Here is a 14,989-nt window from a genome sequence, read left to right on the forward strand (position 1 = left end):
TGTCGATTTTCAGAAAAATCAAAGCATTGATTTTAAGTGTGCCGTATTTTCCAAAAAACACGGTAACAACGACATCCCGCTAGCATGCGCTACCAAAAATAGTGCTTTGTTGTGTATCTAACGTACGAAAGCCAAACCAGTTCCACACCACTGAAGTTGCAGCATTTTTACAAACCAGTTCTCGGTTCATCCGTTTCATTCAACGATCCACTTTCGCTCTTCTCATTCTCCGTCGCCGCTGTGCTTTTTCCGCCATGTGCATATGTAAACAAAGACACTGCGCGTGCACGTTTTACCCATATTCTACCGCAATATTCATTTCATTTTCTTATTGTTGCCCAACATTATACCAGTATTACTGTGAACGGTATGATATGGCCCAGCCGTACCCTCATTGACCCTGAAGTTATTAGCACTGATTCCCAAACTGTCCCTCACAGTGACTTTATTATTTCAACACTGGTATCGGATCAGCGATTGGTGTTGGCAGAACCTTAAACCCAGGTCTTGTAATCAGATTGGAACCGGGAAAAATCTGAATCCGTGTTTCCTTAATGCTCAGGAGAGTCTTCAGCACATCAGCGAGACAATCGGTTGTATTAGAAAAACAAAAGCATTTTTGCATCTGTTAGGGCTGTGCGATATGACCAAAATCTCATATTCCAATATGAGACATCTATCGTCCCAATAAAGATATAAATCACAAAAATTTAACATTTTCTGAAAATTCTGTGAATCTCGGGCAGCTTGACTTGCGTGAAGTGTTTCCAGCTGCACGTCGTGTACCTGGAGTCTTATGTCTAAAAATGAAACTATACATTTTTAGACATAAGTTGTAACTGTATATTTAACAGCTATTAGTCCTAATGTTTATTTTCACTTGCTAGATACGGGACAGACTTGAATGAGGAAAAGAAAAGGGAGAAAGGAAGAAGGGGAATAAACAGCAGAGAAGAGGGTGAAGGGCAAAAAAACAACTAAATAAGCAGAAAAAAAATACATATATCAATCACCTGTTGAGAAAGAAAAAAGAAAACGAGCAGAAGAAAACGAGAGCAACATAATAAACAACATCACAATGATATATGGGAATATAACAGTAAATACTAAATATTAAACATTGTACAGAACGTAAGATCGACAGCGCACAGTGTGCTTTGAGGTAGGAGCCAAAAAGGGTGTAGTTTGTGTGTGTGATCACCCGTGTGTACACCTGTGAGCATGAACGCGCTTGTTTTTAAAAGGTTCCTTCATGTAATGATCTGCTAGAGGGTGTGGGGGGGGGGCCACAGCCCCGTCCTCCAGGGCATGAAGCAGGTATGGAGGAGATCAAAACTCCAGACATCCAGAGGCCCTCAGAACACAAGAGACCAAGGAAGACCAACAGAGGGGCAGCCGCGCCACTGTCCCAGAAAGAGCTGAGGAGGGTCCCAGATGAGGGGTCACTCAGCAGCCGCGGAGCAGAAGCCAGGGGGAGTTGCAGTGACGTGCCTGTGAGCTCCGCCGGCAGCCAGCCTGTTCAAACGTTTGAGTCTAAGGTTAATTTTTTAGCACCTGACGGCTCTTTTTTGCATCCTCTTTCACGTGATTCAGTTTATTTTGAAAAGTCTCAATAGGACCTTGAGCTTTATTGTGAAAGGTTTATGTGGAAAATAAACAAGTGGACATGCAATGGTTTTACCGTCGTTGTTGCTAACAACAATGCATAAAAACAGGCGCTTGTCCATCCGTAGTGTGGTTATATTAAATATAAAAGAAAGAGAGAACTTTAAGAAATGAATATAGTCACTACAGTGGCCATCAAAACGATACAAACGATATTGTAAAATTCAATTCAATTTTATTTATATAGTGCCAAATCATAACAAAAGTCGCCTCAAGGCGCTTCATAAATGAAACGATAGATGTTTTTATATCGTCATCCGATGTCTATCGTTATATCAAACGGCCCCAGCGCCTGTGACTCCGGTCAAATGTTACACAGCCTGAAGCGTCTGTCGTGGTGAATTTACGGTGTCGTCTCCTCTGCCCTTTGCAGCCACCGTCAGGCCCAAGGATGCTGTCGCTCACAACCAGCTGGCAGCGTTTGGAGAGTATGTGGCAGAGATGATGCCCAAATATATTCAGCAGGTCCAGGTCAGTTCATATTCACATCACAGTGGGAGCACGTACACTCTTCTGTTGCAAATCCTGCTGCTGACCGAGACAGCACATTGATGGTTTTTCACAGTTATTGTGAAAAGCAATCAATGTGTTGGTGCCGTTACTAATCAAGACCTGAGTAAATATTTTAAAACTGTAATTAGACTTATTATGTTTGGATTTAGGCGGCACGGTGGTTAGCACTGTTGCCGCACAGCAAGAAGGTCCTGAGTTCAATTCCACCATCAGGCCAGGGTCTTTCTGTGTGGAGTTTGCATGTTCTCCCCGTGTTTGCGTGGGTTCACTCCGGGTACTCCGGCTTCCTCCCACTGTCCAAAGATATGCAACTTGTGGGGATAGGTTAATTGGATAATCCAAATTGCCACTAGGTTTGAATGTGTGAGGGAATGTGAGTGCGAATGGTTGTCTGTCCCTGCGTGTTGGCCCTGCGACAGACTGGCGACCTGTCCAGGGTGTACCCCGCCTCCAGCCCCATGACAGCTGGGATAGGCTCCAGCACCCCCCGCGACCCTGAAAAGGATAAGCGGAAGCGAATGGATGGATGGATGTTTGGATTTACTCTGAGTTGAATAAGGAAGAGAATGGATGAATGCATGTTTAGATTCAGAAACCTGCAGCAGGGCCTAAAAGACTGTGTTCATGTGTGTAGGTGACCTGCTACAATGAGCTGGAGGTGATGATCCATCCTGATGGAGTCATTCCTGTGCTGACCTTCCTGAGGGACCACACCAATGCTCAGTTCAGGAACATGACTGACTTGACAGCTGTCGACATCCCGACACGACAGAACCGTTTTGAGGTACAGAGATAAACTGTAACTGACTGAGCCGTGAGCTGCCTGAGGTTATTGCTAAGAGAGGCAAGGATTTAAGCATCCTATCTGCAGGTGCATGCCTGTGTAGCCATGGTTACAAGAAAGTAGAACCCTCAGTGCAGGTGAACAACAACATATAACATGTTACACTATGTCATTATTTGTTTAACAAAAATGTATCCAAAATTTGGTGCGTGAAAGACCAAGTCTACAATTAATGCTTTGATAGGAATTATGAGGGAAAGTAGAGCCTGGTGCTGGTAATCAATGCATTTGATTAACCCTTTAAAGCCGGTCGGCGCGGGCACGCTCCGTTTTCCATAACAATTTTTAAATCCCCGTAGAACTGGAACCACGTAAGCTAGCGCAATAATGATTTTTGCATATGAAACCAGAGGAGTTGTACTTACATCTCATGCCATCAGCTTGTCCTCGGTCACAGTTTCCTTCCACATATAGCTTTGCAAAAATTGCATAAAAAGCATTTGCAGGAACAAAAACATAATATCCCAGAAACACGCTTTGCCGATCCGATCAGCTGTTCATAACACTTCCTACATTGAAATAGACGTCAGCGCGAACTATCGCATGTCCGCCATTACCTGCCCGTAACCGGAAGTGATGTCATTTTTACGGAGAATTTCGTTTTTTACCTGTAGGCCTTATAAGCCTATACTGGTGTTTTTAAAAGTCATGTTTGACTTTATGCTTTTCTGAATAGTTTCTGTGATGCTTAGAACTCAAATTGCACTGCTGGAAATAGTTTATTTTGATGCACATGCTGTTTTCTTTGCAAATGTGCATTGTAGGATTGTTTTTCGTTTTTTCTGCAGTTTATAAAAATTGGTGTATCTGAAAAATAAAACTATGAAGACACTCAAAATAAATTTTCAGTTGTTGGAAACTATTTTTTGCAACTTTTTTGTATTTAAAGTTTTGAGGGATAAACTTCTTAAAGTAGAAATATATGTAAAAAACCAAACGATTTTCTATTTTTTTTTTTGTAATTTATTGCAATTTTTTTAAAATAAACTATTATGTAGTTACTATGGACTTAATGCATACATATTATTACAATCTGGGCTATAACAGTTGTATTGATGTATAGCAACTTGAAATGCTCCCAAAAATGGCTCCACAGCATGTAAAAATATAAAGTACCGGTTAAGCTCTGGCGGATTTGGTGCTATGGTAGGTTTTAAAGGGTTAATTGATCATCAGCACGGCCAGCCAAGGAGGAAAGATAAGCACTGATAAAGAAGCAATTATTTATGCTCATCAGTCTATTATTCTACAATGAGAAAGAAAGAAGAATTATAAAAAAGTGGAAAGCATTCAAGACAGACAAATGTACCTCAAGGTCAGAACAGGCAACGCTCCGGGAATCTGGAATAAACCCAAACACTGCATCTCAAAGTGTGCAGGGCTCAGTTAGCATGTTCAATGATAAACCTGATGACAGCCTGGAGATTTCTGCAATGTTGCGGCTCATTTATCAACCGAGCGTCTGCACCAATCTGTGCTTCAAGACGTTTCACAGCAGCGTCTGTGATTTATCAACATTTGTTCCTGAATTACTTTGTACTTCTTTAACAAATGGAGTAGTCCCTCTGACTGTGCATCATAGAGCCTGTCTGCATTAGGACATTTTACCATAAACCTTTAAAAATACTTCTGCCACCACGTTCAATAATAATTGTATTTATTATTGTGTTTTGGTCATTTTGTACAGTTTTCCAAAGCACCAAAAACCACACATAATATATAATAAATATGTATAATATAATATAATATAATAAAAATTTTCAGTTTAATATTAAATGCTCAGGCTCTAACCTTCATCCAGCGAACCATTTTCTTCCACTTATCTGGAGCTGGGTCACAGGGGCGGCACCAGGAAGGCCAAGGCCTGTTTGGACCTTGAGTCATTTAGGGGCATCACTCTGCATACTGAGGGGGGTTCAAATATAAGTCAAATATGAGGCCATCTCTCTGAGAGCTAAAGCCTGGTGACATTAGGTCATGTAACAGGATCACAGCAAACCAACCGATCTGTAACAGAAGAGCTGAAAAGAATCATGTCCAGACTCAGTCCAAGAGAAGGGCTGTGGTGGGACATTAGGTAGTCTAATTTATGCATTGATTGTGTACTATAGTACTCTGACTCACTGTGTGTGCTGGTCTACAGATTGTGTACAACCTGCTCTCACTGCGTTACAACTCCCGTATCCGCGTCAAGACCTACACCGATGAGTTAACACCGGTTGACTCCGCTGTCCCCGTCCACATGGCCGCTAACTGGTACGAGAGGGAGGTGAGTTGCCCGCTGCACTTGTGAAACTCAGCAGTGGTTTATACTAACATTACAGACAAACTGAGAGCAAAGCTGTATTACCACAGGTGTGGGACATGTTTGGAGTTTTCTTTGCCAACCATCCCGACCTGAGGCGGATCCTGACAGACTATGGCTTCGAGGGTCACCCCTTCAGGAAGGACTTCCCTCTGTCGGGATATGTGGAGGTGAGTTTACTTTGAGTCCACTTTATTCAACTCCAGCAATGTGAGAGACGGGAAGGAATCTGACCCGAAGCATGCCTCCCTCTGCAGGTTCGTTATGACGATGAGTTGAAACGTGTGGTGGCGGAGCCTGTGGAGCTGGCGCAGGAGTTTAGGAAGTTTGATTTAAACACGCCCTGGGAGGTGTTCCCCGCCTACCGAGATCCCAAAGAGGATGCACCCAAGCTGGAGGCTGGTGAAAAGGCCCCTGAGAAGAAGTGACGTCCTCTTGTTTAGCCTCCACATCTTCATCACCATGTTTTGTTTTTGTGTTATTCTGGGAGTCCAACCCCCCAGCAATCCTGATATTTATGTAAATAAAGATACTAGTAAAACATCTGGAATATTGTGGCTTTTTTTTCTTCCAGTTGATGAAAAAAGTACCTGAAAGGGTTTGACAGAGGGGTACAGACCTGTCACTTTCACCATAAAGTGGGAAAATGTTTTTAAAAGTAAACCCAATAATGCACAAAGCCTTATTTTGTTTAATTTTTCAAAATAAGTCCTTAAAGAATTTACATTCATTTTGGAATCATGAGCAGCAGAATATCGACCTGGGGGAATTCAAACAAAAAGGAAAAAAAACAAAAATTTTGGCACCTCAGTTGCTGACCTCAACTTCTGTGTTTTTTCACTGGTTTTGGTCTGGGAGGAATCACTCCATCGGTTGTCTCATTAGGAGCATGTCCCAACATTGTCAGGCATGCATGCAACCACATGGGGGCCATACAAACTACTGACACTATTTGAGTTTCAGAATTGTTCTTTTGGCAAAATGAGCTAACGTGCTGCATTTCCTTCCCTTTGATTTTCAGAGTTTTCTTAAATTCAGCCCTGGGTAGGTAGAAAATGTTCATTTCTAACAAATGACGCAGCATCCTTTTGTTCCCGATGTGTTCCTGACACGAGGGCATCCAGCATCAAATCTGTGCTGAATAAGGGGAAATAAGGGACCAACCCGAGGTAACTAAACTGGGGGACGCTGTGTATTTCTTTATTATGGGCCCCAAATAAACTGTTCCTACCGAGGCAGCAGCTTTAGCAAGTTGATAAAAGAGAAAACTAACAAACTGTGAGTGAGTGAAGAAGTCTGTGTGGTTGGTCAAAGTTGTCTTCAAATGTTTACCGAGGCTAGGATGTTCATGTGACTGTGATGATAGTTTTTACATTGCAGTGTCTGTTATGAACTTCATCCCCCCGGCCAACACACACACAAACACACAACCGAAAAAATGAAACCAGACGTTTTAAACTATGACTAACGTGAAAGCCAAACATGAAACAAACTTTTTGTTTGTGACCACTGAAGTCTTTTCAAATTTCAAACACTAAATTTAGCCAGCAGGTGGCGCTGCAGCACTGAATATAAAGCTGGAATGTCTTTCATCGCAGTCAGAATGACACTCAAACCTTTGTTTATTTTTTATTTTGTCAAACATCTTCATTGAAGCATTCATTTTACAAATAAGAAATACTCGAAACACTTTAAAGAGTCAACGTGAGGCAGACTACTGCAGACAGGCTGTGGGTCAAACTGAGCCCTCTTTCCTCATAAGCAGGGTCACAGTTTCAGTTTCAATCATGCCAAGTAAAATGATGCTGTTCCAGAAAGCGAGCACATTTCGACCCATGTCTGTGCCACATATTTACTAATACACAGTCTTCCATTGGGGATTATCAGAAACGGAGAAGCACAGACCCGAAACATCCAACATATCGTCAGTTACTGTACAGATAAGTCACTAATCAAGAAAAGTACACAGCAGGCATCGAGTGGGTCTGTGAAGCTGCTCTGCAATCGTGACAAAGTATCTTTTTCATGTATTTCACTTAAATGCATGCATCACACGAGTTTGGTGCAGGATTTCTGGACACCTTTGCAGACTGGTCACGGTTCTGAAAGCTGAACTGAGGCGTTCCACCTGTGTGCACTCCTCCTCACTGAGTGTTAGACTGTGACAGAATATATCTGCAATGAGCCACGCTCACAGTGTAATTTCATACTGTTAAAAAAAAGGCATATTTTTCTGAATTTCTCAGAAGTGAGTGCAGCCCGTAAAGGACAGGAAATTGTGGATTAGTGAGACTGTGAGTGTGGAGCCACCTGAAGCCGGAGATCAGCTGGTGCAAAATCATTTCTCCTGTGCCCAAAAGATGTGACAATGAAGCAAAGACTTTTCTTTTTACTTTCCACTACTCTAACGCTGTCGTTTAGGAACATTTTCAGTTTTATCTCTTCAGGTTTTCATAATTTTAAAGCCCAGTTTTAAAGACCTTGGTCCATTTGATGTAACTTCCTGCTGCTGCACACTCTCATTTCTGTCTCCTCCTTTGCCACGGTGTGTGTGATTAGAAATTTCTGCTCTTAATATTAGCAATTAATCACATTACTGCCAGATGAGGGATAGTCAGAATTCAGGGATACATGAAGGGTTGCATGCTTCTTAGAATGCAGCTTGTATTTTTTCCTAATCAGTCCAAATGACTTTGCACCAGCCCACTGTTTGTGTTTCCTTCCAATGAATTTTTCACCATTGCGGTGCTCCAAGGGCCGGTAAAACTGGCAGGACCACAGCGTGGTTAACGGGCATCTAGTTTATTAATAGCGTGGCTGTTTGGATTATTTTAGGAGTTACGTGTATTGGCTGCAACATTCACTGCCATTCAGCCTGCCAACTGAAGCGTGGCTACCCACGCGTTGATTACCCCTGCTGTGGTGCTTCAGTCTGAATGCACTTCACTGGAGCAAGAGGAAGTGTTTATACACAAGTTTCCTGGGCTAATTAATTAATAGAGATTTTTCTGTGTGGCTCAGGATCGGCAGTTGTCCGAGATCTCTGATTCGCTGGTTATGATGTGGACATCATAGCTTATGTCTTATTTAAGTGAACTTCTCCACCCACAGCTTTACAAGAGGAAAATTATATCTTGAGCCATCTGATAAAAGCTAAAAGAAAGCAAAGTCAAGGCCTCTGGTATTTAATGTGAAATGTTTTGTTAATGGCCTTTTTAACTTTTGATACTAATAACAGATTTTGTTGCTAGGGGACAAAACCTTTCTATCTTTTTTCTTCACGTTTAATTTGTTGACTCCTCTAACAATTAAAAAAGAAAGTTTGCTTGAATTTAGGGAGAATATTTGCCTTGATTTGAAAGATTCTGCTTATCCAAATAATAAAAGAGGGATTTTGGAAGTGATTGGACTGTAGTGTCTGGTTGGACACAAAAGCAGCTGCACCTGCAGCAGATGTACATGAACACCACCACTGCTCAGGTGGAGCACCACTTCTCTCCACCTGATGAATGCCAGTCAGTCTCTATTTCCTCTATTGAGGAAACTGTGTTGGGTTAAATGCACACGAGCACAGACTCTGTTGTTTGCTGTGAGAGTGAGCTGTTAAGCAAAATGGGATAATAATTCAGTGTGGGTTCGACACTGGGCAACCTTTTATAATTGCACAGCCATTTATGCTGTCAGTACCACCAAAATACTGATTAATGAAACTAATGTTGATTTGTTATTTTAGTCTTCAGGAAGCAGGTTTACATTTTTTTATACACTGGTGTGTTTAGATCAGGGGTGTCCACCTCCAGGCCTCGAGGGCAGGTGTCTTGGATGTTTTCGATGTGTCCTTGATCCAACACAGCTGATTCAAATGGCTAAATGACCTCCTCAACATGTCCTGAAGTTCTCCAGAGGCCTGGGAATGAACTAATCATGTGATTCAGGTGTACTGACCCAGGGTGAGATCTAAATCCTGCAGGACACCGGCCCTCGAGGCCTGGAGGTGGACACCCCTGGTTTTGATCGTTGGTTATATGAGAACCTCATTCCTGTGAATTTATAGCCAGTTAACTGTAATAAAAATGTAAATGTTCAGTAAAAGTGAAGTATGATTTCACATGTTGCCTTTCCAACAGAGAAGGTGATTTCATAAAGTCAAGGTTCATCACAACTTGAACAGCATCATCGTTTCCCCTGCGGCGTGAAATTAAACAGACATGCATATTATAGCTGCCGGGAGAAGCAATTACATTTTCCCCACAGTGGTTCTGAAGACATGAATTAAGTGCCGCTAGAATTAGAAATCAAATTAAGGTCCAGATCCCTGCAGGCTCAGAGGTGGCATGTGGTCAACAGTCGGATGGATATGGAGTCTGCACATTTCTACAGCTACGTCAGTTTGTTCCCGTCGTGCTCTGCTCCTCCTGCGGCTGATATTTGGGCGAGAAACACCAAACTTAAAAAAAAAAAAAAGACTAATTTTGACACAAAACACACAAATTTCATATCAATTTACATGCCTCTATAGACAAAGAAAGTAAAGACACTTTACAAGCAGAAACACCTTGGACGAGGGTAACAAATGCACTTGGAGGAATATTTTGCTCAAAAAAATGAAAAATTCAGTGATTATCTACCACAGCTTTATGTCTACAGCTCAGACTGAAGTGTGCATGCAGTTTGAATTTTCATTTTGCTCAATGTAATGGAATTAAGTACATCGTTTTGCAGTTTAACCCTTCCCTTATAATTCTGCAGTACATTACACAGGACGTTTACTGCACATTTATCAAAACATGCTTACAAGTTTCTCTTCAGAGCAAGATCTTATGTTCAAAATGCAATCAAATATAAAGACTTTACAAGGACGATGTACTGTGGTACGCACCGGCCAACTGCCAACATTAAATAATCATATAACACTTTAACTACAGTCGCCTCATTTAATCACTTAATCTAGCAATGTAGTTGGCAAGTAACATATGTGTTTATTTGTCAACAACTTAATGTCATCAAGCGGCAACGAGCAGCAGCCTCGTCTAAAAAAGAAGCTAACAAAGCCAAATCTATGAGCCACTTGGGCCTGACAACGGAAACAACTCAGTTTCAGTGCAGCAGAAATACGCAGGTGTAGAGTTAGGTTCAGTTTTTTATCTTTGTCTTTATAGCGAGAAGTGAAACTGTCTTTTGGGGCATTTTCATTGCTGCTGTCTAAAAAATAACTTGCTGTGTTTATTGCACCGCCTTGGATTCAGTGTTTGTGAGTGACAGCTGGCATTAATTATCAGATATCTGTGACCGCACATGCAGCTCGCTAACCTATCTTTGTTGCCTAACTTAGAAGTTAGCTTGCTAGCATTCCACCATATTGTCCCAATATCCATCCAATCATATAATAATCATTAACAGTATATCACAGAGCATTTCTGAATCCCACTCTGTTTTTGAGCTGTATAAAAGACATGGACGCTAACTGATGAGCTAACACAGGAGTGAGTGGGTGATAACCACTGAACTTTCATTAAAGAGTTAAATATTCACATCTGCCAACATCATATCCTGGGAAGCCACTGGCTGAACATTGATTTTGTTGTAAGCGCTGCACTCAGTCCGGGTCGCTGTGACTTTGTGAAGGAATTCATATGAAGCAGAAAGACAGCCACAAAGCAGCATTCATTTGGAGTACAGCTCCCCAGTACTTTCTGTGAAATCTGAGACTTTTCCATCTTGTATGAATTCCTCCAGAAATGTTCGGTGCCTAGTCAAGGTGCTGCAGCTAGGGTTTCTTGTCTGCATATGATTGGCTGGTGGCAGTATTGGTGGTGGTGGCAGCAGGAAAATCTGGGTATACCAGGAAGCCGGTAAAAGTGATGTACTTGGCGTGGTTGCTGTAGGCACCGAATCCATCTCTCTGGTGGGAGTAGAGCCAGACTGTGTCCCCTGGTTTAAGTGACAGCATCAAACTCTGGCTTTGCAGAGCTTTCTCACCTTGGCTATCGTCATAGATCATCGCTTGCACTTCCAGGCGGTTCTTCATCAGTTTGACGGACAGTGTCTTCTGTGGCATCTTGCCCACGTTGAAGGAGAAATAGTACGCCCCGGGAATGCGGCAGGTGAACACTCCCTCTGTCACGTTGAAGTCTTCCCCTATGTTAACAAATGCAGTGTCGAAGCTCACCGGCTGGTGTTGCGGCATGCCCAGTTGGTTCACGCCCACAATGCTTTGGGTGCGCCCCACCGAGAAAGCAGATCTCTGGTCATCCTCTTCGTCCTCCTCCTCCTCTTCTTCCTCTTTCATTTGCGGCTCCTTCTCCCCATCCGTCATTCCGGGTCTGACATGATCCGTGGCCTGGTTGTCGCTCGGCAGTGGGATGTTGTCTTGCAGTGGCTGCTCGGAGTCGGCGTGCTGCTGGTGGTGATGGTGGTGCGTTTGGTAGCCGTAGACATCGGGGTACACAAGGTAACCATTGAAGGTGGTATAGTGTCCGGTGTTGCTGTACAGCGCGTAGCGAGGGTCGCCATGGAGACGGAGCCAGACAGTGTCCCCGAACTCCAGCTGCAACATGACACTCTGGCTCTGCACCTGAGGAATGACGCAGACTGTTATGCCGGTGTAGTCATACCGAGGCCTGTTTCACATCAACAACAAACACATGATCCTGTCACACAGCCTTTCATTGGACGGAATAATCCGCTCTGATCTGATCTCATTCCCATCCCCACACAAACACACCCTCTGTGAGTGCTACCACAACCTCTGACATCATAAAAGAGCGCTGTAAATATGGGGAGAAAAAACACACATCGAGAGAGATTGATTCAATCAATTATAAGATGTCTCTATAAAGTGCCGGGGCCTGTTTAAAGGTTATTGAAGTTCCATATTTTGGGAAATCTGGTAGCTTGATTAGATTAGAAGCTTTTGCATTTTTTAAATGTGCATGAAATGCAATGATCTGCTGGGAAACCTCTGGGTCTGACATTCATGTGCATGCCACTGGAATATACCAGAAGGTGTGCATGGCTTCACCCAGTAGGAGAGCGTGCCCTCAGGACAGCTGAGGCACATTAAACAGAGCCAGAGACCCTGACCCAGTCTTCTTGATTCTGACTGAGCACTAAAAAACACAACAGATTCATGCTGGGGGATCTTAGCCCAGGACACCTTCAGTACAGTTCTCAGTGTCAGGAATTTCACTTCACAAAGCAAAGTCCCAAAGTCCCAGTGCCTGACAGATCTGCACTCGGAGCTTCTTTAACCATGTCCTGCTGGGCCAGCTGTGTGTATAAGCACAATGTAAGGTAGATTATTTAATGTTGTGGCCAGTCAAAGTACTAACTGTGGAGCTGGAGCTCACTTCCATAAAAACCTGAAGCAGGCTCCAAAGTTAAAAAACAGTCACTTTATTATAATAAGCAGAGGTGTATTAGGGCTTGGTGCATTTCCGCTCAGTCACTGACAAGAGAGAGATACCGGGGTGTTTATTACCCACTTTGACAAGGGGATAAAAGTTTAGGTCAGTCTCATCCTCCAAGTGTAGTAATCCTAACCAGTAATACCTGCTGAACATGTAAAGCACTACTGGATTATAAGATTTGGCCGCTAGCAGCTTTCTGTACATAAAAACAAATAAGATTGAAGCTCTGAAGCGTACCTTCCTCTCCTCCCCTGCATTTTCTTCATACACAATGGCCTGCACCTCATTCCTGTTTTTCATCAGCATCACAGACAGGTCCTTATGTGGAAACTTTCCCACGGTGAAGGAAAAGTAGTAGGCTCCAGGGATACGACAGCGGAACAGACCAGACTTGGCATCAAAGTCCCCACCGATGTTGACGTAAACAGCGTCAAAGGTTACCGTCATCTTTGGTCCACCTTCCATGCTGCTGGTGCGAGCGACCGAGAAAGCTGAGCGCAGCTCTACATCATCAAGCAGACGGGCGAAACCCCACGCACTGCCCATGTGACTCAGGCACAGCAGGACAATCAACAGGCCGGCTGGGAGCAGCATCTTATCTGTAGACAGAAAGAAAGAAGGGACACGTTTACCTCAAATACAGGTTTGCAAAGTTTCAGTCACACATCTCAGAGTTTCAGTCCTAGCTGCGGTTTTTGTGACAGTCTATCATAGAAAGGTTTCCATGGATCACTTGGCAAACAGCAGTGTATAATCAATACGTGACAGGGAAGTTAGGATATGGAATTTCCCTTGCTGCCTTGTCTTACTCCATGATTCCGAGTGGGATTTAATAAATAACCCTGTTGTGTTCAATCTGCTTAAACAGCACATCAGCTCCAGCTGCCTGAAGCCTTGTGTTCATTTATCTTGCTGCTTAGTGGCTGGAACATTTGTAACGGTTGTTTCATTAATTTCCACAGCATCGTATTCGTCCCCTTCACATGATTTGATATACCAATGCTCATAGTGAACTAGCACATGGAGATAAATGGAGATAAACCAGAACCCATTTCTGTGGAGAAGAGTTGGACTAGTTTTTTTCTGTCGATGGTTTCTTAATCATCACCATGGCAACACAGTAACGTGGTGGCTAACACTACTGCCTCACACCTGAAAGTGTTTGCCTCGTACCTGTGTGAGTTCTCTCTCCATCCCTCATCTCAGAGACACGTAGTTGGTAGGATTCAGATAATTGGTGATCCTAAACTGCCCAAAGATGTGAATGTGAATGCACACACACACACACGCACACACACACACACACCTGTAAATGGATGGATGCTGCTTACGTGCTGTCGCAGCCTTGCTTTGCTGCTGTCACTGCCCTTGAGGCACTCACTGACCTCCTGGATGTACCTGAGCTACTCTCACTGAGTCAGTGTTGTCGGCACACTTGAACCAGCAGAAACTTCCTGAAATTTAGCACCAACTCAAAACATCACCTGACAAAAATGTCCATCGTAGAGAATTATGGACAATAATAAATAACTGAGCTTCAACTGTTAAGCAAAGGCCATTTACTGCATGTGAAAGATGACACTGCTCCATCAAGCTGAGCTTTTTGTCCACTGCCATCTAGATCAGTTTTAAAAACCAAGCCGAATTTTTGGCCTGTCTTAGAAGCTGAGGAACACTTCACTCTCATATGGTAGCAACTCGTCTGTCACAGCACGACTGCCTGACACAAGCTCTGAATCACACCCTGTGTTTTTATCCTTTATAATTTACAAAATAAATATAATCTTGCCTTCAGTAACACTGTTACTGTAATAAGTGGACAAACCTGGAGAAGCCAAAGCATCAGTTTCTTGTCGACTTCATTACAATCAGGTTTTCTTCTGCAGTCAGAGAAGCTGCCCCTTCCTGGTCATGACAGACCGTGCAGTCATTTCAGCCACATCTGTCATTTGCACAGTGGAGGCACATATTTGTATCAACATTAGAACCACACTGGACAAACCCGACCCCCATACAGTGGAGCAACTACACATTTGCACATCAAAAACGACAACAAAAAAAGCTTTTCAATGAAAGAAAAACACGCAGTCCCAGAGCAGGGTTTGAATCACTCAAGCAGTTCGTGCTCAGTAAAGGAGGTATTGTATTCTTTATTAGCAGCGACAAGCGCTTTCATTGTCTTATTGTCCTCCCCCAGTGAACCAACAGGAAGTAGACACACACACACACACACACACACACACACACACACAC

The 14,989-nt window shown here is 43.0% G+C and overlaps 2 protein-coding genes across 2 annotated transcripts in view; one reads left to right on the top strand and one right to left on the bottom strand.

Annotated features, from left to right (window-relative positions):
* Positions 1-5,877, top strand: part of ndufs3 (NADH:ubiquinone oxidoreductase core subunit S3) — an 11,281-nt gene extending 5,404 nt beyond the window's left edge. The window contains exons 3-7 of the mRNA XM_005746698.1: positions 2,039-2,136; positions 2,813-2,962; positions 5,166-5,291; positions 5,378-5,497; positions 5,585-5,877. Of these exons, the coding sequence (XP_005746755.1) occupies positions 2,039-2,136; positions 2,813-2,962; positions 5,166-5,291; positions 5,378-5,497; positions 5,585-5,755 (665 nt within the window). The 3' untranslated portion in view covers positions 5,756-5,877. The remainder of the gene's footprint in view (positions 1-2,038; positions 2,137-2,812; positions 2,963-5,165; positions 5,292-5,377; positions 5,498-5,584) is intronic.
* Positions 5,878-9,310: 3,433 nt separating this feature from the next.
* The window catches only part of c1qtnf4 (C1q and TNF related 4), a 53,598-nt gene continuing 47,919 nt past the window's right edge, over positions 9,311-14,989 (bottom strand). The window contains exons 2-3 of the mRNA XM_005746699.1: positions 12,974-13,335; positions 9,311-11,901 (exon numbers count right to left, since the gene is read on the bottom strand). Of these exons, the coding sequence (XP_005746756.1) occupies positions 11,095-11,901; positions 12,974-13,335 (1,169 nt within the window). The 3' untranslated portion in view covers positions 9,311-11,094. The remainder of the gene's footprint in view (positions 11,902-12,973; positions 13,336-14,989) is intronic.

This window comes from Pundamilia nyererei, unplaced genomic scaffold (genome assembly GCF_000239375.1).
Source record: "Pundamilia nyererei isolate P.nyererei 1_Seehausen unplaced genomic scaffold, PunNye1.0 scaffold00181, whole genome shotgun sequence".
NCBI lineage: Eukaryota > Metazoa > Chordata > Actinopteri > Cichliformes > Cichlidae > Pundamilia > Pundamilia nyererei.